The sequence below is a fragment of the Esox lucius genome, chromosome 24, assembly GCF_011004845.1.
Source record: "Esox lucius isolate fEsoLuc1 chromosome 24, fEsoLuc1.pri, whole genome shotgun sequence".
NCBI classification, from domain to species: Eukaryota; Metazoa; Chordata; class Actinopteri; order Esociformes; family Esocidae; genus Esox; species Esox lucius.
In genome coordinates this window covers 4855500-4880884 of record NC_047592.1, presented here as the reverse complement: position 1 = coordinate 4880884, position 25385 = coordinate 4855500, and the positions used below count along the sequence as shown (strand labels likewise).

Here is a 25385-nt window from a genome sequence, read left to right as displayed (position 1 = left end):
GTCTTCGTCTGTCCTAATTCTTTCACCTGCGTGTGTTTATTTTCAACGCGTGTGTGTAAGAGAGACATTGGCTTAACGCCACGTACCGTTATGCTGTGCAGCAGGAGCCAGAGAAGACGACAGGTGTTCAAGTGTGTCAGAGATGTTAGTCTTCGCCTCACCAGATCACTTCCAGTCCCTGTCTAAGGTGACTACCCACTGTCAAGCTGGATAGTGGCTGGGTGCTATTTTAGTGTTCTCTCTGGTATTGTGGTCTGAGAATGAGAACGTCTTAAGACCCATGCTGCTTCAGTGTTCTCTCTGGTACTGTGGTCTGAGAACGGGAACGTCTTAAGAACTCGTGATATTTCAGTGTTCTCTCTGGTACTGTGGTCTGAGAGAACGTTGTAAGGCTGGATGACGTTTCAGTGTTCTCTCCGGTTCTGAGGTCTGAAAGCGAGAATGTTGTAAGGTCACATGGGTACGTTAAAGTAAGGTTTGTGTGTCAGAGCTGTGAGTGTAGTCGTGTGTGAACTTTCCCGAAGCCGCATGTAGGTGAAACCCGTCAACCAGTGGGTTTCTGTTACCGTCGATGGACCCACTTTCTACGTTTGGGGATGGATGTCTGGCTCATCTGCATGGCTCCTGGGGGGTTTAGGTGTCTGGGAAATAACTGGCAACTGCTGGTCTAAAGACAGTTCTAGAAAAGACATTGAGGGTGACCCCTAAGGTATGTAATGTACAGGACAAAGGTTTGGTCACACGCAAGTCCTTAAAATAACTTGTTGAAAAGAACAGAAACGCCTGCCAATAGCTTGAGATAGAGTAACATTAGTATTTGCCCCCCTTGGGAGTTTTTTCAAATTTTGTTCCGCTAGAAAGTATGATTGATTTAACTTTTTTCCTGTTTACGACTGATCTAATCAAAATATTCCACAATGTTAGTGTAACAGAGATTCACAGTTATTTAAATGACTACACATTCTGTAGCCCGCGTAGAACACCTGTAAGGTCCTTCGGTCAAGTGATGAGTTTCAAGCACAGATTAGACAACAAAGAGCAGGCAGCTCTGAGAATATTTCATAACTAAGAGCAGTGATTGGTAGGTAGAGTTAGTGATAATCTCTGTAAGCATAGTTAATTAGGCAACTTTCATGATTACACTCTGGATAATGTATTAAACACAAAGGGATGGTTTCGAGGACCCAGATCCTGTCATGGACTTGAAAATCAAGCTCAATGGAGAACTTTGCTTGATTTTCAAGTCCAGAACTAGACTCCAGACACATAAAAAAATATTTTTTTGAACCGAGCTGAAGAACAGGAAGGAAACTGCTTGAGAATATCACCATGACATGGTCTATATAAATCTGATATATTTTCATGCATTTTATGTTTTATTTGACATGAAAGTGATGGAAGATTGAGAGTTTTTGCTAAAAGAGCAGTGGGTAAGACTCAAAAACACCCTGCAACAGTACATGTCCACTAGAGGCAGAATCTTTGACTCCACTTGTAAAACTGCCTCTGAGTTCAGTGGTTGTGAAGGGAGAAAACCATCGTTCAGCCACACTGTGGAAACTCTAAAATAACAACCTAAATAACTGGGTGAAATGAAGAATATAGATATAGCTGATCTTTTACCATAATGTGAAATTGTAAGTTTGGGACAAATTCAGAACAAAACTGCTTAACATCGGCAAAGACTGGGGTGTTTATCAGATACAATAAAAAAATAGGAGGCAAATTAGCACAGGCCAAAAGCTAGAGAAGAAGTTGTTGCATTCTGGGAGAGGAATTCACCTATCAGAAGGACAACAAGCACCAAGGCCAAATCTACTCTTGAGTCCCCGACCAAGAATACAGTGAATGTTTCTGAGCAAAACATTCAACAGATTATGACTGTAATCTGTTGTAAAATCTTTGACGATGATTGCTACGTAGCCACGACCCACAACACCTTGACAGGTCATGAAGAAATGTGTAAATAATGTAAAGAATGTGGGGTGTATATTTAGGGGGGTCTTGACCCCCACAGCCCCAATATTACAAACAGGTTAATTTGAAAAAACACTGGACCCATTGACCCTCACCCCCAATATGCCCCCTTCAGTCAGGATGTGTAAAGCTTTTAGAGAAGTACTCAACCAAGGGGACAAACGTGGTTCTAACCACCTGTATTGACTTGTTGACTGTCTTTCACGCTGACATTAGAACATGTTGTGTGGAGGTTGTCATTTATTTTTGTCAATCACACATTGCAACACCAATTTTTTTTTGTTCTATTGTGGTATAATCTTCTCATAAGAAATGTCACAATTTTCTCATCACTTGGATTTTATTAATATAAGCCCCTCCCCTCAATGGATGTGATTATTTTTTAGGATAATTATAAAATAAAATACTGCACTTTAAATGTGTAAATCTTTACATTTAAAAATTAGGAAAAATCTTCGGAGTGATGAGGCTAATTATAAAATTATTCTGATGATAATGTGCATGAATAACCAAATACAGGACAAACTAGAACCCCTAAATTCTAAACTAAATTCAGGAGATGGGTTTATTGTGCAGAATGGTGTCAGTGATGTTTGGGAAACCAAAACGGGCCTTATAGTGTCATTGTCAACAACAGAAAAAATCCCTTATGATGCGGCACGAACTCTGCCAGTTTAATGTGACTGTCGAACAAATCCCATCAAACCGTAGCATGAGCATGTTGGCCCGCTCCTGTAATTTCACCCAATCCAAACTGAGTACTGGGGCCTTTCCATGAACGTTGAGAAACATCGGTTACAAATCGCCAAGAAGTCTGTTTGATGACGTTCAGCAAATTCAGCGTGACTTAATTGATGGGTCCTTGCTGAAAAAAGTTGGTACTCCTAAAAGGTGACTCGGAAGTGCAACCAGTTACCGTAAACATTAGGGGTGTTTTAACAAGTACCACTGTAATATCTTTCTCACTGCATTTTAATCAAAAGGGAGAATGGTTCAATTAGCATTATTTAAAGACCCCGCCAGCCGACCCTCAAATTGGAATTTTGTTGCATTGGGGTCCCCCCAATCAATGTGTGTGTGTGTGTGTGTGAGGGGGGGGGGGGGGTTCCTGTTTCATTCAGAGTGTCTGATACCCCAATTGTCATCCCAACAGGATCCCTGGGCCGTCAGTGCAGGGGCCACTGCCCAGTTTAAAAGGTCCCTTGAAGATGTTCTTGCAGCGTGGAGGTTTAGGCTACGCCGGTTACAGTCGAATAAAACACCACCTTTCCAAAACTGTAGCCGTACCTTCACTCTTCACTGAAGCACTCTTCACTGAAGCCGTCACATATCCTCAGAAATCCCCCTCTTATTTTATAGTTTATATTTTCAGAGATATTACGGAGAGATATATTTTTCTCTCTTGGTTTATCTTTCACCTTTCGCAATACCCGGCCGCCGGGGTGATGAAATAAGGTAAGCCGATACCGGGAACCGAGCAGACCGCCCGCCCCCACACATTCACCCCGTCCCCGTAGCTACGAAACCAAACCTCACCACCCTCGTACAGATGCACAGTCATGACAGCCTCTCGGTCTTACTGTGTCACCCCTCAACACATGCGCACACAAACATCTCTAGATCTCTCCGTGCCAGCGGACGTTATAACCAAGTCGTGTATTTTCGGGTCCAGCCCAAAGGGGGTGCCGATTTTTTTCCCAGGGGATTCATCTGTGCCACACACAAGCAAGCGATTAGGGCCTCTGTCAGGATTGTTGTTGTCTTGATTGCTTCACTTTGTTTTACACCATCAAACCCAGCAACACTCATCTCCAAGGTCTGCACTGAGACAGACAGCCCAGATCCGATGGTGTCTTGTTTTCCACTAATTGCTCGTTTGAACCAATCAGATGAGCCAGAGGGTAAATGTCAGCCAGGTCTCCGGTACTGTAGAAGAGGCCAGATGTGCTGCTGCTCTGTCAAACTGAGACAGAGGCTCCTGGTTTAAGCATTCTCTGCGGTGTTTTTTCCTCCGTCTTTCTCTCTTTGTGTGCGGGTGTGTGTGTATGTGTGTGTGTGTGTGTGAGAGAGAGTGTGTGAGTTACATTGTCTTGTTTCCAGCACTACTGTGACGAAGTGTGTTAAGAGATCAGAGAACGGTCTCTCGTTCTCTCTCTCTCTCTCTCTCTTTCTCTCTCTCGTTCTCTGTCTCAGAAACAAACAGAGGTGAGATCAGAGGGCTGAGAGCGACAGCGGCCCACCACCACTGTGACGAAACTCCCTATCACACACACACACACACACACAGCGAAGACACTCCACCAGAGCCATGCCATACGTTCAGCGGGCTGCCATAGCTTTTATCTCCGTGGACGGCTGAACGGTAAGACCGTCTTGGTTTAATGTGTTTCTGGTGAGGCGGGCGTGGTGTCATGGTGTCCACGGTGTGCTGTTCTGTCGCTGGGGTTGGAAACAGAGGCATCCGACGGCGTTGTGTTGGTGACCCAAATGGGCAACGCCGACAGACAAAGAACTCTCCTGGATTAGAGTTTTTAATCTATACATTTTAACCTATAACATGTAATCTATAATCTGCGCAATGACGTCTGCTGGCTTGAAATCAGTTTGAAAAAACTGGATGAATAAATTGTTGGTAAACTAAAATTGCATTTGATTAAATTGAATTTGGCGACTGACTGGAAGACCAATGACACAAAAAGTTTGAAGTATTTTGTTGATAGTGGTTAATTGTTATTTTTAGTTGACAGCTCGATCAAATATAAAAACGGATTTAATGTTCCTGCCTGCATCCAGCTGGTGAGGCCTTTTCACAACCTGAAAGACGACAGCCAGTGGTTTTTAAGAGATACTTTTAGTTGACACACAGGTACTTAGGAAGGGAAAACCGCTGTACCATAACCACCCATGTCGTGCAAAATCCTGGCATTTTGTCCTGAAGACATCTTGCGCTCTGTATTGGTGTGCCAGAGTTCAGCTCCGCACACCAGCATAAGACAAGGCTGTATGGTCCTGGAGGGCCGACCCACTTCTGTTTTTATTTGTGCCCCCCTCAACCAGGATTGGACGGCTCTGATCTCAGGGTTCTGCTTGCTTTTATACAGAGGATGTATAAGAACAACCTCTGGCCTAGTGAGATTTTGCAGTCCAGTGTTTCCCTCCTCCTGTCCTTGACTTCAGCGAACGGAACCGAATTCTGTCATTGCCACTTGCCCGGAACAAATACACATAATTTAACTGATTTAGAGCTCTGTACTTAGTTGGAACGTTGTTTTAAAAAATTAAAATGGAAGTAGGCCCAGTTGGTGGTGAATCTCTGAAGGCTGTCCTGTAGTCTTGGTTCACATGGCATCCAGAGGAAAACAAAATGGCTAAACTCGTCTTTCATCGTCAGATATTTGGATACTTGAGACACTTTGAATGTTTTCCATTTAATGTCAGTCTGTCTGTGTCCAGTTTAGTCTTCACCCAGACACTGAGCTTAAAGGGCTTTATGACCTCTGTCACCTCTGTCACCTATATAGATATATTTAATGTACTTTTTGGTAGTTTGTTTCTTAGCATTCACTACGGGTCTCACCACATTAGTCTCATGGAAAATAAAAATCAATTTTATCATGAGAGACCTGGCTCAAATAGAGGCACGTTTAATTATAGACATTATTACAACACAGCACACGACTGGTACAGCTGGTTGGGTAGGTAAGAAAGGTTGATGTGTTAAAGTTACAGAATTGTCTGTTCAAACAGTTTACGCACCAATCAATACCACACTTGTGATGCCATCAGGAGTTTCTTCGCAGTCCCCAAGTTTAGAACGGAGGCTGGAAGTTGCACAGTATTAAACAGAGCCATGACTACATGGAACTCCATGGAAACCTTGGTAACTGAGGCTAACAATAAAATCTGTTTTTTTTATTTTTATATATAAAATTAATGTGAACATGACTGTGCGGAGACAACTCGGTATTGTGCATTGTGGATTTGAATATGCAAGTTTGCTCATTATAGTCGGGCTGATTATGCATTATTATGTGTTAAGTATTTTATTATGTATTTAATCATGTTTGGATATATGTCTGGATCCAAGAAAGACGGGGAATCCTATTAAAATACCTCAAAATACCAATTTGCATATTGAGCAGGAAGCTATTGTGTTGCATTCAGATGTCATTGGGAGATTTTGTACAGTGGTTTGTTCTAACTTTCAAGAGGTTATTAAATTGCATGACTAATCTCACAGGAATATTATTAATGGAACATTTTTAACGGGGCCCAATCAATACTTTCACCTTTGATTTTGACTTTGTATTCATAAGGCCTTGATTTGTAACCAATCTAAAATGCTTTGCAATGCTTTGAGCACCTCTAAATACTTCACTCAAAATTCATAGCGCATGGTGCCATTGGCTTATTGCAACAACCAAAAATATCAGGTTGAGAGACGATGCAGTAAGTTCCCAATATTACACAGGTTTAAGTCGACGTTTGATTGACAAATGTCTGGTAACGTGATAATTGTATTTTAAAATATTTTTTCAATATTTCAGGTCGTGTCCGATTATAATCATAAGGACCGCCGATATACAGTAAGTTCCTTTTAACTTATCAACACTTGTGATGAATCTGTCAGTGATATATACAAAGTACAAATTCAATTAGTCCATCTAACTATTAGAACATTTCAGCAAAATTTCAAAAATTATCCCGATTCCTGCATAGGGAAGGATAGGCAGTTATGTCATGGCCATGACCTTGGTGACCTTTGGTTGATTGGGCATGTAGACAGGTGAAAAAAAATAAATGTTACTGTGCCTTTTGTGAAAATATGTGTTTTGAGAGGGAAAGAAAAAATTTGTGATACATTTCATGTCAACGGAACATTGTACAAGTGTAAAGTGCGTTTGAAGAATTAACGAAAATTTCAGTTGGAATGAAACAAGCAAAATGTCAATGCTTATCTAGACTGAAGGACAATTGCATTCAGAGATCAATTCAATATGATCTGTACCAAGCAGGCAGTATAGATTAAACACGCTTCCACGCCTTTTTGGATGTAACAGTATATCAAATATTCCAACAGATTCACTAAAAGCACATGTCATGGCAAGCAACGGAACCCTAAAAATATGTAAATAATGCCTATTTAATATGTAGACGCCTATTTAATATGTAGATAATGCCTATTTAATATGAAGATAATGCCTATTTAATATGTAGATAATGCCTATTTAATAAAACAATTTACAATAGCGAGGATCAAAACCGATGGCAGAATTATTTGCCTTTAAATCCCCCCGTAGTCAGTTTTCTGAAACAGACTACAAGTGTTCTTGTCATTCATCAAAGATTTTAGTCGCATTCAAACGAGAAGCCTCGGATGAACGCAGAAAGCTCCGACAACATCAAACAATATTGAAATAAACATTTCCTTTCCCCTCTCCTCAATATCGCGTCTCCTAACTCTGTCCTGAGGAACAGCCGAGGACAACATGACAAATTTGCGTAGATCACACCAAGGTTGGACGTTGACTGATTTTTTTGTTAATCAACGTTGATCTGTCGTTCTTTCCATCCTTTCCATTCCTCCTTCATCAGTTCTGTTATGAAGCGATGACAAGAGTAATGTCAGTGTGGTGTGAAAAATGAAAAAAAAAAACTCCCAGTCCTCTTCTAGTCTCCCCCCCTCCCCTGTACATACTCTCTTTCGTTTATGTGACAGATGCCGAAAACAGCCCCCTCATTCCTCCATCGCCTGCTTCCCTTTTATTTTCATCTGCCTTAAGCGATGGAGTCACACCCTCCAGACGGTCTCCATGATTTATTGGTTTAAAAACTGCATGGCTTAATGTCTCGCTCGGGCTATTGGTTCAACAGGGATCGACCTGTTCAGACAATCTCGTTTTGTTTTTATCTACTGGGCAGGGAAAAATAAAATGGATCCGAGATCAGCAGTCTTCTGAGAGTAGTTTCGTATCCATGTCAAAAGGCCGAAGCTCAGTGACCATGACGTTTCTGTGCTTTATGCCCCTGGAGGGTTTTCACACCTCCTCCCTGCTGCGAACCTCGTGTCTCCTACACAGGCTGTTATGGTAAAAGGGAGGCTGATTACAGCACGGATTTACACTGTACTACTCAGCACAGTACTACCGCCCACCTACTACGCCTATCACCTTCACTAGAGTGGCGCAACCACCTCCTACACCCATTCACCTTCACAAGACTGTAACAGCTAGCGGCTACACCCATTCACCTGCACAAGACTGTAACAGCTAGCGGCTACACCCATTCGCCTTCACAAGACTGTAACAGCTAGCGGCTACACCCATTCACCTGCACAAGACTGTAACAGCTAGCGGCTACACCCATTCACCTGCACAAGACTGTAACAGCTAGCGGCTACACCCATTCGCCTTCACAAGGCTGTAACAGCTATCGGCTACACCCGTTCACCTTCACAAGACATTAACAGCTATCGGCTACACCCATTCACCTTCACAAGACTAAAATCTACCAGTAACACTTTCTGTCTCTCTCTGTCTTTCTTTTTTAGTCTATCCACCTCTTTATCGTTATCTGTCTGTCTTTCAATTCAGTTAATCTCAGTTTAAACAGCTTTGTTGTCATGGGAATTGTTTTTACATTACCAGAGCAAGTGGAAATGAAATAGGCACGAAAAGTGAAAACAAGAATCATCTTGAAAAAAATCTTAATTAACATTACACACAAGTTTTGAAAAGTCACTTTGAATGATGTATAATCAGTTATTTCCAAAGAAGAAAATGTGCATGAATGACAAGAAAGAAATAAGCGTTGAATATTAGTTTTGTTGACACTGGCTGCTTGTTAACAAATTCTGTTGCTGAGGAAGCACATTGCAGTATTTCACAAAACAGATGCGGGATTGTTTTAATGTTTGATGTGATTTTAATCAAATGATCTGAGGGAAATATCTGTCTGTCTCTCTGATCGTCTGTCTGTCTCTGGGTCTCTCTCTATGATGATTCTGTCTGCCTCTCTGTCTGTCTGTCTCTCCGTCCATCTGTCTGTCTGTCCCTGGGTCTCTCTCTATGATGATTCTGTCTGCCTCTCTGTCTGTCTGTCTCTCCGTCCATCTGTCTGTCTGTCCCTGGGTCTCTCTCTATGATGATTCTGTCTGCCTCTCTGTCCGTCTGTCTCTCTGCGTTTGTGATGATGCTGTCTGCCTCTCTGTCTGTCTGTCTCTCTGTGTTTGTGATAATGCTGTCTGCCTCTCTGTCCGTCTGTCTCTCTGTGTTTGTGATAATGCTGTCTGCCTCTCTGTCCGTCTGTCTCTCTGTGTTTGTGATAATGCTGTCTGCCTCTCTGTCCGTCTGTCTCTGTGTTTGTGATAATGCTGTCTGCCTCTCTGTCCATCTGTCTCTCTGTGTTTGTGATGATGCTGTCTGTCTCTCTGTGTATGTGATGATGCTGTCTGTCTCTCTGTGTTTGTGATGATGCTGTCTGTCTCTCTACCTTTTCCTCCTTCCATTCATCCTTATGATGATGTTGACATCAGAATGTTGTTCTTTTCCAGTGATTTAGCGGTTCTCTGGTTGTTATGGTGATACTGAGGTTTCAATGTGATGTATTCATACTGTAATAATATGTTGGACCTACAAGGAGCCAAAGGTAGACACTCCCTCTCCTTCTCTCCCTCTCTCTCGCTCTTCTTCTCCCCCTCTCTCTCCCTCTCTCTTTGTCTCCATCTCCACCCTCTCCCCGCTCTCTTTTTTTCCACCTCCTTTCTCTCTCACCCGCTCTAACTCTCTCTTGCTACTTAGGATGACTTCATGGAGTCTGATATGGATGGTGAATAGAATACCTGTCAAACAGCCTCAGTCAGAGATGAAGTAGTGAAGTAGTGAAGGATAGGGAGAAAGAGCTAGTGTGTGTGTGTGTGTGTGTGTGGGTGAGAGAGAGAGAGAGAGCGAGCGGGGTGTTCGCTGGTTGGTTTGGAGGGTTCCCTGGCCCTCTCCAACTTCCTCACTCCGTCTCTCTGGGTAGAGAGAGGTTGTATGTGTGTGTTCCTGTGTTTGTGTGTCTGGGTAGTGACTTCCTGTCAGCTGACTAACCTAGAGATCCTCGCTCCGCTCCGGTAAACAACTGGGCTGTCATCTACACTCGCCCACGCACAAACACGTACACACACACACTGAATGCCAGCACACACTACCACTAACACACATTTTAAACACTTCACTTGAACCCAAAGTTAATTACATTAAGAAGGATTCAAACATTTCAAGGTCGTTGCCGCGAGGAAACCGTGAATCCAGAAAGCAGCTTCCCCTCAGCGTAACGTCAGGAACCAAACGGTCTTCACCCAGCTGCCCCCCAGCTGGCCCGCGTATCACACATCTACTGCCAAACGTTCTAAGTTCTACGCCAACATTCTACACCACCAGCTGCACTGTGATCTCAGGCTGTCTCCGATACCAGGAGCTGGCAATTCTACTACCAGCCCCCTCTCACAGTCCACTGTAATGGCCCACAGCAACACCATGGCTTATTTGGCTGGACACGAGCCAAACCACAAAGAGTGAAACCGCACGTTCTAATTTCTTATATATTTTTTTTAACAGATGCCCTTATCTAGACCCACAGTAGCAAATGCACATACATTAGCAGATATTTTGTGCCGGTCCTCTGTGGGAATCAAACCCGCAGGCCTGGCTTTACAAGCCCCAAGCTCGTGGGACTTTTCTTTAACCTCACATGAAGACAAAAGACAGACCCAGAAAAAAAGACATGTTTGTGTCGAAGAGAGAAAGAGAGAGAGGAAGAGATAAAGATAGAGAAGGGAGATCCATAACTACACTTCCTGAGGATGTGGTTTTGAACGGGGGAGGGAGGGGTGAGGGGGGTACGACAGGGAGAGGGGTGAGGAGGGGTTAGGACGGGGGTGGAGTGTCTCAGTGTTACATTGTTACCTTTTGATTGTCACCACCTGTCACTGTGTGTGTGTGTGTGTGTGTTTGGTGTGGGTGTGTGTGTGAGTGTGTGCATGTTTGTTTGTGTGTGTGTTTGCGGCGTGTGGATGTGTGTGTGTGCAAGCGCATAACTGTGTGTGTAAGCGTAACTGATCAAGATACTTGGGTGTGTGTGTGTGTGTGTGTGTGTGTGTCTGAAAGCACAAGAGAGATTGCCAGTGAGTATTTATGCTTGTGACTGGGTATGGATGTCATATTTTGACACATTGTTCAGTTTTGTCTCTGTTCTGTTAACTGGCACAGAAAACTATAGAAACGTATCAAGTACATGAGAACGACGGGGAGACAACGAAATGTGGAATGTACTAAAGAAGGTATGGATGTGAAAAATGAAGACGCTTATAAGTACTTATCAGTATGAGATCCTACGTTCTCTCTTTCTTCTCTCTGTCTCTCTCTCTGTCTGTTGATCTGTCTGTCACACAACAAAAGACAGACAGATGAGATGAGACCAGGACAGAAATGTAAAGGGAGAGAGAGATTGTGTCGTTTGACGAAGTGTTGGTCTGAACTGGTGTGCTCTGAATCAAATGGCAGTTAGAGTGTGTGATATTTGCCTCGCAGTTCGGCTACTTGTAACCACTCTCACTGGTGAAGTACTGGAGGGATTTCCCACATCTTCAGGTCGGTGTTTAACAGAAGGCTATACCAGAGGATTACATTCGTACAGTTTGTACCGGACCCCTTTATTTGCTGACAAACAACGCTTCAGGAGGGAGGTGTGTGTCCTGACGGAGGCTGAAACACCACCCAGCTAGCACAGTAATCAGTAGTTACTGATACAACTAGTATCACTAAATCTGTCTGCAGACGAGAGAGCCAGAGAATGCTTTCATTTTCATTCTCATTGGTGTACCATCGGGACTGCAACTCCAGTAAACCTACGATAAATAATGTGGTCAGCTTGACACTCCCATCTGTTACCGGGCGGACGAACCGACAAAATGATGTTGTGCCATTTGGGTCTTTGCGTTTTAAATGAACATAAACATATTGACCTCATCACTACCAAATCACTAAATATAATGGTTCTCAACCAGGCGCACCTAAGGGTGCCTGGTCTGTCCATAGGGGTCACCTGAGAACACTTTCTGGCTTACTGGTAAATCCAACGTGAGGGAAGAACTTCAGGGACACTCAGGGCAAAGCAAAATGTTGCTGGTGGTACAGTGAGTGAAAAAGGTTGGCAACCACCCACTTAATGGATATTACTTAATTTATTTGACTTAGAATACAACGTAATGGAAATTCCTTAATTAATTTGACTTAATGAGTATGACTTAATGAATACGCCTTAATGGATATGACTTAGTGGATATGACTTAATGGATATTACTAAATTAATTTGACTTAATGAACATGGCTTAATGAATATAACTTAATGGAAATTACTTTAGAATTTGACTTAATAAATACTACTTCATGAGTATGACTTAGTGGAAATTACTTAATGGATATGACTTAATAAATATGACTTAATGAACATAACTTAATGGAAAATGCTTAATGAATTTGACTTAATGAATATTCCTTAATAGACATAACAACGTATACAACTTAATGGACATAACCTTATGGATATGACTTAATGGATATGACTTAATGAATTTGACTTAATGATTATTACTTAATAGACATAACAACGTATACAACTTAATGGACATAACCTTATGGATATGACTTAATGGACATAACCTTATGAATATGACTTAATGGACATAACTTAATGGATATAACTTAGTGGATATGACCCAATGGATATTACTTCATGGATATGACTTAATGGATATTACTTCATGGATATCACTTAGTGGATATGACTTAATGGACATAACTTAATGGATATGACTTAGTGGATATGACTTAATGGATATTAGTTCATGGATATGACTTAATGGATATTACTTCATGGATATCACTTAGTGGATATGACTTAATGGATATTAGTTAATGGATATGACTTAGTGGATATAACTTAATGGATATTACTTCATGGATATCACTTAGTGGATATTACTAAATTAATTTGACTTAATGAACATGGCTTAATGAATATAACTTAATGGAAATTACTTTAGAATTTGACTTAATAAATACTACTTCATGAGTATGACTTAGTGGATATTACTTAATGGATATGTCTTACTGAATATTACTTAATGAACATAACTTAATGGAAAATGCTTAATGAATTTGACTTAATGCATATTACTTAATAGACATAACAACGTATACAACTTAATGGATATAACCTCATGGATATGACTTAATGGATATTACTTAACGAATATCACTTAGTGGATATTACTCAATGGATATGACTTAGTGGATATTACTTAATGGATATGACTTAGTGAAAATGACTTAGTGGATATATATTAGTGGATATGACTTAATGGATATGACTTAGTGGAAATTAATTAGTGGATATCACTTAATGGTTCACCGTATCCTCTGCAGCTGACTAGCTTTCTCAAGGACTGTGACAGCTGGTCAGAAAATGGCAAACTATCTGATGGATGCAAACAATGTTCTCCTCTCAAAACAACTCAATCCCCTTCAGCTAGATTACTAACAAGGTGCTTTGAGACCATCTCAACAACAAATATTTAGAAAGACGTTTCTGTTGATGGTCCCGTTTGTACGTGGCCCATTAGAGATTAGCTAAACGTTATAATTCGCTCTGGTTGACATGGTTCCTGAATTCCTTTGCAGCCAAGGTGCACATGCCTCCCTGACTGATCTCAGAGTGACTGGAGGGCAGTCTACTTATAATAGAACGAGTTAGTTAACGAGGTAATCTCAACGTTCAGCGTTCTCTCTAATCTCTTGTTGTTCTTCGCTATCCCTCTTTTTCTTTCTCTTCCCTTCACCTCCATCCCTCCCTCCTTCTCTCAGAGTTCTCCCCCTCCCTCCAGAGGAACCATCATGTCTGCACCTCTTCATCTTAACCACTAGAGGTCCCTCTATCCCAGCGCACAACACACACCGAAAGACCCGAGACCGTCCCCATGGCTGACAGAGACCGCCCCCATGGTGAACAGAGACCGCCTCCATGGCCACCGGAGACCATTCCCATGGTGACCAGAACGCAGCTCCAGCCCGCGAGCCCCCATAATTATCAGGATCTGTTGCTCCAGCATCATGCCCACCTCTCCCGTCACTTCCACCCCAGCATTGGGAGCCCCGGTTTGGGCCGTGCAACCTGCCATTACCCCCCAGAGCCCCAGGCATCCCTGGAGCCTTTTGAAGGAGCAGCTGGGACTGGCCACCCCGATTCAAGCCCCTATTCTGGGGGCAGCAAAGATAGTTACATGGGTGGGGAGGTTGAAAGAGGAGGTTTTGTAGACACCATCGGCTATGACGTAGCCATGGCTAATAACTACAATGGTTTCAATGGTAGAGGCAGTGACCTTGTAGCCCAGAAAGCTAACTATGGCACTAGGAGGATGGAGGATGATGGGTTGGGCTTAGGGGATGATAGTGGGAGTGGTCATGCGGAACAACAGAAAGCAGTCTATGGTAGGCCCAGTAGTGGGAGAATGGATGACGGTTTGGGTGTGAGGGATAATTTCGGAGGTGGTGACAACAATGGGGATTTTGAAGGTCAGAGTCTTTGCTTTGACGCCCAGAGGGATGAGTGCTGCGATGGTGATGACAGCAGTGCTGGAGGTAGTGGTGGTGATTTGTACCGCAGAACCGACGACAGCCAAAACAGGGATGACGTCTTTCACAGAATGGACGACGTTTCTAGAGGGGATAATGTATTTTATGGTAACAGGTGTGAGGAGAAAACAGATAAGGGCTCCGATAGAGATTATCTATTTCACAGAACAGATGACGGCCGTGACAGGGAGGATGTCTTCTACAGCAGGGAATATGAGGATACTGGAGATGGTTTAAGTGGTTATTTTAAAGGCACCACCAGCCATGTTGATAGAGATGATCATCTCTATAATGGATGCACTAACTCTGCCAATAAAGTGGAGTCTTTTAGTAGGGATGAGAGTTTAAGAACGGACGATTTGGGAAGTGAGGATGATTTCAGGGGCAACGGCACAGCAAAGAAAGATAGCTTGAGAAAGATAATTGATTTTAGAGGGTGTGAGGAATTTGCTGATAGAAGGATCAGACTGGCTTCTCCAGAGGCCCAGATGAAGCCTGGGTGTTGGGTGAGTCCCTCGCCCCCAGATCAGGATGCCATAGTTGGGGTGGGCAGTGAGAGAGCTGGTGGGTACCGACAGGACTGGGCCTCAACGCACTCCTACTCCCAGACAGTAGGTGGGGCAAGTGGTGGTCGTGGGTACCAGCAGAAACTTGACTCCTTTTCGGAGGCATTCTGCTTCAGACGCAACATCGCCAGTAAAATCATTTCAAATGGGAGTTCCGGAATGGTGAACCTTGGATTCGCAGCGCAGCCGAGCACACTGTGGATAAAAAACAACAATTACGATTTGCTCACGGACTCTTCCACCATCCCTTCTCCTCCTCCCCCTCATCCCTTCCCCCTAGTTCTCAGTCCTCCTCCCACACCCCTGCCCGCTCCCTCCCTCTCCCCTCCAAAACTCACCCCACCCCCATCTCTCGGAAGCTCTGGACTCCCCCAGTCCTCTGGGGGTGGCGGCGTTGGAACGGTCCAGTTCTACCCTCCCTCCCTCCAACAGATCCACTCCTCACACCCCTCTGCCCACATGTGGAAACTCCCACTTTCTCATTGGCTGCAGCAGTCAGGTGACGTCGGCGTTCTAGAGGGCAATGTAAACTTTGACCCCTTGAGCTCCAACTATGTGTCCTGTGAGGAGGCAGAGATAATTGGGAGACCGGGAAAGACTCTGCACCACGGTAAGCATATGTATCTGTCAGTAGAGGTGTTTGTTTGTGTCTGTCTGTGGATGTGTTTGTCTGTGGATGCGTTTGTCTGTGTCTTTCAGTGGAGGTGTTTGTCTGTGTCTGTCTGTGGACGTGTTTGTCTGTGTCTGTCTGTGGATGTGTTTGTCTGTGTCTGTCTGTGGACGTGTTTGTCTGTGTCTGTCAGTGGAGATGTTTGTCTGTGTCTGTCTGTGGACATGTTTGTCTGTGTCTGTCTGTGGATGTGTTTGTGTTTGTCTGTGTCTGTCTGTGGATGTATGTGTCTGTCTGTCGACCTGTTTGTATGTGTCTGTCTGTGGACGTGTTTGTCTGTGTCTGTGTGTGGACATGTTTGTATGTGTCTGTATGTCGACCTGTTTGTATGTGTCTGTCTGTGGACGTGTTTGTATGTGTCTGTCTGTGGATGTGTTTATCTGTGCCTGTCTGTGGACGTGTTTGTATGTGTCTGTCTGTTGACCTGTTTGTATGTGTCTGCCTGTGGACGTGTTTGTATGTCTCTGTCTGTCGAACTGTTTGTCTGTGTCTGTCTGTGGACATGTTTTTCGGTGTCTGTCTGTGGACGTGTTTGTATGTGTCTGTCTGTGGATGTGTTTGTATGTGTCTGTATGTCGACCTGTTTGTATGTGTCTGTCTGTGGACGTGTTTGTATGTGTCTGTCTGTGGATGTGTTTATCTGTGCCTGTCTGTGGACGTGTTTGTATGTGTCTGTCTGTTGACCTGTTTGTATGTGTCTGCCTGTGGACGTGTTTGTATGTCTCTGTCTGTCGAACTGTTTGTCTGTGTCTGTCTGTGGACATGTTTTTCGGTGTCTGTCTGTGGACGTGTTTGTATGTGTCTGTCTGTGGATGTGTTTGTCTGTGTCTGTCTGAGGACATGTTTGTCGGTGTCTGTCTGTGGACGTGTTTGTATGTGTCTGTCTGTGGATGTGTTTGTCTGTGTCAGTCTGAGGACGTGTTTGTTTGTGCCTGTCTGTGGATGTGTTTGTATGTGTCTGTCTGTGGACGTGTTTGTATGTGTCTGTCTGTGGACGTGTTTGTCTGTGTCTGTCTGTGGATGTGTTTGTATGTGCCTGTCTGTGGATGTGTTTGTATGTGTCTGTCTGTGGACGTGTTTGTATGTGTCTGTCTGTGGACGTGTTTTTATGTGTCTGTCTGTGGAGATGTTTGTCTGTGTCTGTCAGTGGATGTGTTGTATGTGCCTGTCTGTGGACGTGTTTGTATGTGTCTGTCTGTGGACGTGTCTGTCTGTGTAATATTTTTGTATGTGTTGTGTGGGAGGAGATTTCTTGTCCGTGTTCATGTGTGTTTATCTTCATGTGTGTGTGTGTCTGTGTGTTATTTAAGGGTTTAAACACTGTACAAATGTAACCTCTTTTCTTTGCACTCTTTCCCCTCCCTCAATCACTCCTCCCTCTCTCATCCTTTACAGGTCTCGAGACTCTGGCGGAAGCCTCTGTCATCCCCTGTTCCCCCCTCCAGCCCTCCTCTCCATCCCGGCCCCCCAGTGGCCCCCAGCCGAACGGTGTACTTCCTCTAGTGTTGTATCGAGGAACTCCTTACCCCAGTCCGCTCCTGTCCCAGAGGCGGAGAGGGCAGAGTGGGGCGGAGTGGTTTGGGAGGGGTGCCCACTACACCCCTCTCCCAATGCTAAACCCTCAACGCAGGAGCACTGGGCTCCTCTCCTCCCTCCTTGCTCCTTCTGGGAGACGAGGCATGGAAGGGACAGACGAAGAGGAGGGGTGTCCTATTCTTCCGTGAGTAGGGATGGATGGCGTCAGTTGTTGTCTTTTTTCATCTTCGTCTGTTGCTAACGCTTTTGTCAGTTGCCACGTTATTTCTTTGTTCAGTCACTGATTTATTGATTGAGCTGCCATTCATCCAACCAAACATATAAATATGTCACGTAGTGTTGATGCCAGATATTTTCCATTGTGCAAAATGCTTGTTTCTCTTCAATTGTACGGACAACTTCCTCGACATCCGTGTTAGTGAGCATTTCTGATTTTATGATCCTTCAACCTGAACAAACAAAATGGACTTTGCTACATGTTTTGGTCAGTGTTTTTGTCCATTCACCAATTAATTCATTCTTCAGCTGCATTAACGTGGGTCCAGGATTCCAGGCTGAGTTGCCATCCTGTCAAAGGAGGAGGGAGGGATCAGGGGCGTGGCTGGATGAATCTTCACCCAATGAGGAGTTAATGTGGAAGCCATGGGAGGGCCTTGAGAAGAGTTCTGTTATTCAGAAGCAAGGTGGGAACTTTAACTTCACAGTCAACATCTATGTAACTGATTTAGTGATATGTGTTTACCATCAACGGGGTTACAGGAGACATGACCTTATTGGTCTGCCATTTATTCATTCTTGTCACCAGACAAGTGGTAATATAGTGTAAACTATTTACGAACTAGTCAAACAAATTTAAAGAAAAGTGCTGTGTTCATTGCCTGACCTCTCCCGATGGCCTGGACAGAACCACGTCCCCTTCCTCAAAGGCAGTCCCACATATTTGACTACATTGATTATGAAAGTCAAGGATAAAGACCATGCTAGAACTGACCTCTGAAGGCCTCAATCATTATCATGTCACTCCAGCACTGCAGGTGACAAAATTGCCCCCATAAACCCCACCTGACCCCCCCGTACCTCACCCTGACCACCCGTAACTCACCCTGACCCCCCCGTACCTCACCCTGACCACCTCATACTTCACCCTGAACCCTCACACCTCACCCTGACCCCCCGTAACTCACCCTGACCCCCCCATACTTCACCCTGAACCCTCACACCTCACCCTGACCCCTCACATTTCACCCTGACCCCCCGTACCTCACCCTGACCCCCCTTACCTCACCCTGACCCCCACATACCTCACCCTGACCACCCCATACTTCACCCTGACCCCTCACATTTCACCCTGACCCCCCGTAACTCACCCTGACCCCCCTTAACTCACCCTGACCCCCCCATAACTCACCCTGACCCCCCTGTACCTCACCCTAACCCCCCCATTCTTCACCCTGAACCCTCACACCTCACTCTGAACCCCCTTACCTCACCCTGACACCCCATACCTCAACCTGACCCCCAATACTTCACCCTGAACCCTCACACCTGACCCTGACCTGCCATACCTCACCCTGACCACCCATTACCTCACCCTGACCCCCCATTACCTCACCCTGACCCCAAATAGAATTAGACTCTTACATGACTCTAACGGGGTCATTAGGAGGGATGGATCAGCCATAGAGGTTAGAAGGCCTATCCAATGGCTATGTTGGAACGGCAGAAGCCCTGAGTGGTGCAGGCCCTGCTAGAACAGCCTTTTGGCCACTTTTCTAATGAGTTTAACTGCATGGCTGTGGTTCTTATGTTGTTTCTCCCCGGTTACTCCCCTCTGTCTCCTGCAGCAGAGGCTGTGTTGTCGGTATGCAGTTCCAGCTGTCTTCCTGGAGGTGGCAGCAACACGGAACTGGCCCTTCACTGTCTCTATCGCTGCCATGGAGACGTACTGGTGAGAAGACACACACACACACACACACACTACACGTCTCATTATTTATTTATCCATTAATTATTAATACTATCATTTTTTATTAGTTTTTTTTATTTACTATGTCCTGTGTGCAGAAAAACATTTGCTATTGAAGTGGTTAATTCATATTTATATTCTACTCATCCCTTCGTCTTTCTGTCATCCTCTGTCATCCCTCTCACAGGCCACACTGGAGAAGCTGCTCTTCTCTAACCCATCATCTGCGGGAGACTACAATTACGCTGGTACTGTCTTACCACTGACCTTTCACCCCTAAACCTCTCACCCTACACATCTTACTCCCAAATACCTCTAAATCTTCAACCCCTTAACTCTAAAACCTCACCTTTAACCTTTAACCTCTCACCTCTATAACCTTTAACCTCTAACCTCTAATTTTCACAGCCTCTTATGTTCCCCCCTCCAGCTGTCCTGACTACTCTGTAAATAAATCAGAGTGACAGGGTCAGCTTCTCTGTCTTATTACCAGAACAAACAGTTGTCACCCAGACAGAGAACAAGCGCTCCTATCTATTTCACCAGGATGCTGACGCTGTCAAACACAGCCTGGCCCAATGCCTTCCTGTTATACCAAGACGAATGCTCTAGACACAGGCTATTAGTCTATTAAAAGGGCAGGGGATGCGCTGTGTGTGTCTGTGTGTCTGTCTGTGTGTCTGTGTCTGTGTGTGTCTGTGTGTCTGTCTGTGTCTGTGTGTCTGTGTCTGTGTCTGTCTGTGTGTCTGTGTCTGTCTGTGTGCCTGTGTGTGTGTGTATGTGTCTGTGTGTGTCTGTCTGTGTGTGTGTGTCTGTGTGTGTGTGTCTGTGTGTGTCTCTGTGTCAGAACAGTTCTTTTCAGTATTTCAGGTGAAATGAGACACATGTAAACCCAGCACACATCAAATACACCACACCAAAGTACTGCTATTATTAGTGGGATAAGAAAAACCCACCTTTCACATCAAACCACAGCTGATATTAGTGGGATAAGAAAAACCCACCTTTCACACCAAACCACAGCTAATATTAGTGGGAAAAGAAAGACACACCTTTCACACCAAACCACAGCTGATATTAGTGGGATAAGAAAGACACACCTTTCACACCAAACCACAGCTGATATTAATGGGCACACTGGAACACCAACTTGTGAAGTTGAAAGAGGTGTGGGGTGTCAGGGCTTGTCCTGTGGATGATGAGACAGACGTGTGGGGTGTCAGGGCATGTCCTGTTCCCCGTGGATGATAAGGACAAGCCCTGACACCGTATGAAACAAGCCGACAAGGGTATTTTTTTTTATATACAGTGGGTGTAAAAAGTCTACACACCCCTGTTAAAATGCCAGGTTTTTGTGATGTAAAAGAATGAGACAAAGATAAATCATGTCAAAGCATTAGATATACCATGGAACACAGTGAAAACCATCATCATCATCAAGTGGAGAAAATATGGCCCAACAGAGACATTACCAAGAATTGGACGTCCCTCCAAAATTTATGAAAAGACGAGAGGAAAACTGGTCAGTGAGGCTTCCGAGAGGCCTACAGCAACATTAAAGAAACTACAGGAATTTCTGGCAAGTACTGGCTGTGTGCTACATGTGACAACAATGTCCCGTATTCTTGATATGAATGGGCGATGGGGTACGGTGGCAAGACGGAAGCCTTTTCTTACAAAGAAAAACATCCAAGCCCGGCTGAAGTTTGCAAAAACAAACATCAAGTTCCCCAAAAGCACGTGGGAAAATGTGTAATGTTCTGATAAAACCAAGGTTGAACTTTTTGGCCATAATTCCAAAAGGTAGGTTTGGTGCAAAAGCAACTCTGCACATCACCCAAAGAACACCATACCCACAGTGAAGCATGGTGGTGGCAGCATCATGCTTTGGGACTGTTTTTCAGCCTTAGTCAGGGTGGAGGGAATTATGAACAGTTCCAAATACCAGGCACAAAAATGTTGGCACAAAACCTTCAGGCATCCGTTAGAAAGCTGAAGATGAAGAGGAAGTTCTCCTTTCAAAACGACAATGACTCAAAGCACACATACAAATCCACAAAAGCATGGCTTCACCAGAAGGAGATTAAAGTTTTGGAATGGCCCAGCCAGAGCCAATCTGACAGATTTTGAGTGCTTTTGCAATGAAGAGTGGGCAAATATTGCCACGTCAAGATGTGCCATGCTAATAGACTCCTACCCAAAAAGACTGAGTGCTGTAATAAAATTGGAAGGTGCTTCAACAAAGCTTAAGGATGTGCACAATTATGCAACCAGGTTATTGTGAGTTTTTAATTGTAAATGTTTTCCCCTTCAAAGATTTCAATTTGTTTTTTCAATTGAATTGTTCACGTTATAGGTCACATTAAATGTGGAAAAAGTTCTGACATTATTTATCTTTGTCTCATTCTTTTACATCACAAGAACCTGGCATTTTAACAGGGGTGTGTAGACTTTTTGTTTCCCTGTAAAACAAAATTCCCCTTTTAATATTTTTCCTTCCCCCTTTCTTTTGCTTTCTCTCTTTCATCCTCACTTTTGAAATTTCGCTGTTTTTCCCACTTTTTCTCTCTTGCTCTGCAATCTCTTCTACCTCAGGAAGTGATGTATGGTCGCAGACTGAGAGGTCTCTGTTCAGTAAAGCATTCACGACCCATGGCAAAGACTTCAACCTCATTCAGCGAATGGTAGTGTAACACTCCTGAGTAAAACAGAACAACAAACAACTATAATACATCTGCTCTATCATTTCCAAAATAAGTCCTATTAATTTGTGTATTCTGTGTTTGTGTGTGCATGTGTGTTTCAGGTGCAGACTAAGTGTGTGTCTCAATGTGTCGAGTTCTACTACCTCTCCAAGAGACTAGGGGACAAGCAGAGGAAACAGAGGGAGGAGGAACAAGGGATGGAGGGACAGAGAAGTGTGAGGAGGAGAGCTGTTGTGTCATACCTTTCTCTGCCTCTATTTTTCAGGCCAACTTGTCCTCTCTCCTTTCTCTCCTCCCTTTCTCTCCCGTTCTCTCACCCCTCTCTCTGTCTCTCGCTCCTCTCTTTCTGTCCATCCGTCTCTCTAAATATTCCTCTTTCCTCTCTCCCATGTCTCTTTCTCGCCCTATATAAGCCATTGCACATTTCTTCTTGTCTATTTATTTAATTAATAGTCAATTTTTAAATGTTTTGCTTGCTGATTCTAATTATCAGGTACCACGGCCTTACGTCCTTTGCACTAATGCTAGTTAGTGTTTACATTAGCAGATTTCTTCAATTAGCACACAGATATACACTCACCTAAAGGATTATTAGGAACACCTGTTCGATTTCTCATTAATGCAATTATCTAATCAACCAATTACATGGCAATTGCTTCAATGCATTTAGGGGTGTGGTCCTGATCAAGACAATCTCCTGAACTCCAAACTGAATGTCAGAATGGGAAAGAAAGGTGATTTAAGCAATTTTGAGCGTGGCATGGTTGTTGGTGCCAGACGGGCCGGTCTGAGTATTTCACAATCTGCTCAGTTACTGGGATTTTCACGCACAACCATTTCTAGGGTTTACAAAGAATGGTGTGAAAAGGGAAAAACATCCACTATGCAGCAGTCCTGTGGACGAAAATGCCTTGTTGATGCTAGAGGTCAGAGAAGAATGGGCCGACTGATTCAAGCTGATAGAAGAGCAACTTTGACTGAAATAACCACTCGTTACAACCGAGGTATGCAGCAAAGAATTTGTGAAGCCACAACACGCACAACCTTGAGGCGGATGGGCTACAACAGCAGAAGACCTCACTTGGTACCACTCATCTCCACTACAAATTGGAAAAAGAGGCTACAATTTGCACGAGCTCACCAAAATTGGATAGTTGAAGACTGGAAGAATGTTGCCTGGTCTGATGAGTCTCGATTTCTTTTGAGACATTCAGATGGTAGAGTCAGAATTTGACGTAAACAGAATGAGAACATGGATCCATCATGCCTTGTTACCACTGTGCAGGCTGGTGGTGGTGGTGTAATGGTGTGGGGGATGTTTTCTTGGCACACTTTAGGCCCTTAGTGCCAATTGGGCATCGTTTAAATGCCACAGCCTACTTGAGCATTGTTCCTGACCATGTCCATCCCTTTATGACCACTATGTACCCATCCTCTGATGGGTACTTCCAGCAGGATAATGCACCATGTCACAAAGCTCGAATCATTTCAAATTGGTTTCTTGAACATGACAATGAGTTCACTGTACTGAAATGGCCCCCACAGTCACCAGATCTCAACCCAACACAGCATCTTTGGGATGTGGTGGAACGGGAGCTTCGTGCCCTGGATGTGCATTCCACAAATCTCCATCAACTGCAAGATGCTATCCTATCAATATGGGCCAACATTTCTAAAGAATGCTTTCAGCATCTTGTTGAATCAATGCCACATAGAATTAAGGCAGTTCTGAAGGCGAAAGGGGGTCAAACACAGTATTAGTATGGTGTTCCTAATAATCCTTTAGGTGAGTGTATATAAATGGTATGCACCCTCTCATCCTGGGCAAACTCATCTTGAATTTGGAGGAGACAGAATCTGAAATGCACATATATATTTGGAGAAAGTGATTACATATTAAATAATGTCTTTTTTCTTTCCTCCTGTCTGATTGGCCTTTACCCATAATGCTTTCTGCTCTCAAATGTGTCATTAGTGCTGCTTGCGTTGAGTCATGTTGTATTTCGATGTCTCATTAATCATATCTGTGTCATGTTCTATTTTGACATATCATTAGTCATATGTGTGTGTCATGTTCTATTTCAGTGTCTCATTTGTCTCATTTGCTGTGTACTAGTACTATTTGCTGTGTCGTGTTTTGTTGTGGCTCAGTGTCATTACCTTGTTGTCGGGGGAACTAGAGAGATAGTATTTTAATGTCTTTTTACAGGTGGTCTCTCTCTCTAATTCAATGGAGGGGATGGTTCCAGCTCCGTCACTGGCTATGAACTTCCCTTGTAAGCAGTGTGGAAAGTGAGTTTGACCATTTGGGATGGAAGAATTAACAACAATTTAACGTCAACGCACATCTCATCCTTACAACAATCTACTCTCTCATTCACCATTTTCCTTCCCTCCCTCGCTCTGTAGGATGTTCTACAAGATAAAGAGTCGCAACGCCCACATGAAGATCCATAGGCAGCAGCAGGACGACTGGAGAAACCCTGGCCATGGGCACAACCTAGCCATGAACCTCCCCTCCAATCGGGGCACCAATCTACCCCATCCCCTGGCTTCAGGCCTGGCCTACCTTCCAGGCCCCATCACCACCACCAACAACAACAGCCAGCAGGGTGGTCACACTGTTGTCAACAACAAGAGCTTCCTGAGCATCCCCAGCACCAACATCGTAACCAATAGCAACAGTGTCACTCTCATTGACTCCACCCCTATCCAGAGAGGGCCTGCCCCCCTTCTTTCTCTCCACCAATCCTGGAATTTGTTTCACGGGAACTCTGACCCTGCACAGGTGTTCTACTATGACCCAGAAGTGTAAGGGGCCCTGGGGGTCAGAGGGGGAGGGGTTAAATATTGCTGCAGTAGCATTTTAGAATTAGAAAGAATAGAACCGATTGATCTGGAATTCTAATGCTGTGTTTCAAACTATTTTTGTTTTTTAAAAGGCATTTGATGAAGACATGAAGATGTGTACAGTTTTTGTATCAAGCAGGCTATTTAAATGCTTTGAAGTTCATAAACCCGTTTTGTTTTTCTGTCGTCCTTAAGTCTCCTATTCCGCTTGAACATGCACTCAACCATCTGAGGGTGGACGTTATTGACCTACACAAGCAAATGTTGACTGGCGGATGCGCATCTAGCCTCTACAGCTCTCTAAGAGGCTCTGCTCCTAGGCAATGTTGTGTGTGTTTCGGTTGATATTTAACTGGGGATGAGTACTCTCACCCCCCTTCGAGGGGTGATGTTTTCCGACCAGGGTCTGTGGTGCCCCTGAGGCTCTAGTCAACAGAAGTG

The 25385-nt window shown here is 44.0% G+C and overlaps 1 protein-coding gene across 4 annotated transcripts; it reads left to right on the top strand.

Moving 5' to 3' along the window:
• Window positions 1–4027: 4027 nt before the first annotated feature.
• On the top strand, window positions 4028–25105 carry si:dkey-19b23.10. Of its 4 annotated transcripts, none has more exons than XM_010902869.5 (11): window positions 4028–4339; window positions 6525–6563; window positions 13884–15827; window positions 17283–17607; window positions 17949–18106; window positions 19268–19371; window positions 19577–19637; window positions 21985–22073; window positions 22196–22309; window positions 24304–24386; window positions 24504–25105. In XM_010902869.5, exons 3-11 carry the CDS (start codon window positions 13997–13999, stop codon window positions 24907–24909), a joined length of 3171 nt encoding a protein of 1056 aa, XP_010901171.2. In that variant the 5' UTR covers window positions 4028–4339; window positions 6525–6563; window positions 13884–13996; the 3' UTR covers window positions 24910–25105. The 4 variants fall into 4 exon arrangements, with proteins under 4 accessions (XP_010901171.2, XP_019898676.2, XP_019898675.2 ...); XM_020043117.3 differs by lacking the exons at window positions 4028–4339; window positions 6525–6563 and adding exons at window positions 11048–11143; window positions 11229–11299; XM_020043116.3 differs by lacking the exons at window positions 4028–4339; window positions 6525–6563 and adding an exon at window positions 11051–11299.
• Window positions 25106–25385: the final 280 nt, after the last annotated feature.

What these genes read in the sequence shown, in the direction of transcription:
- si:dkey-19b23.10 (XM_010902869.5), top strand. Translation starts at nt 13,997, where the DNA reads ATGGCTGACAGAGACCGCCCCCATGGTGAACAGAGACCGCCTCCATGG. An exon ending in GGGAAAGACTCTGCACCACG is followed by an intron (nt 15,828 to 17,282) that starts GTAAGCATATGT and finishes CATCCTTTACAG; the next exon opens with GTCTCGAGACTCTGGCGGAA. An exon ending in GGGAGACTACAATTACGCTG is followed by an intron (nt 19,638 to 21,984) that starts GTACTGTCTTAC and finishes CTTCTACCTCAG; the next exon opens with GAAGTGATGTATGGTCGCAG.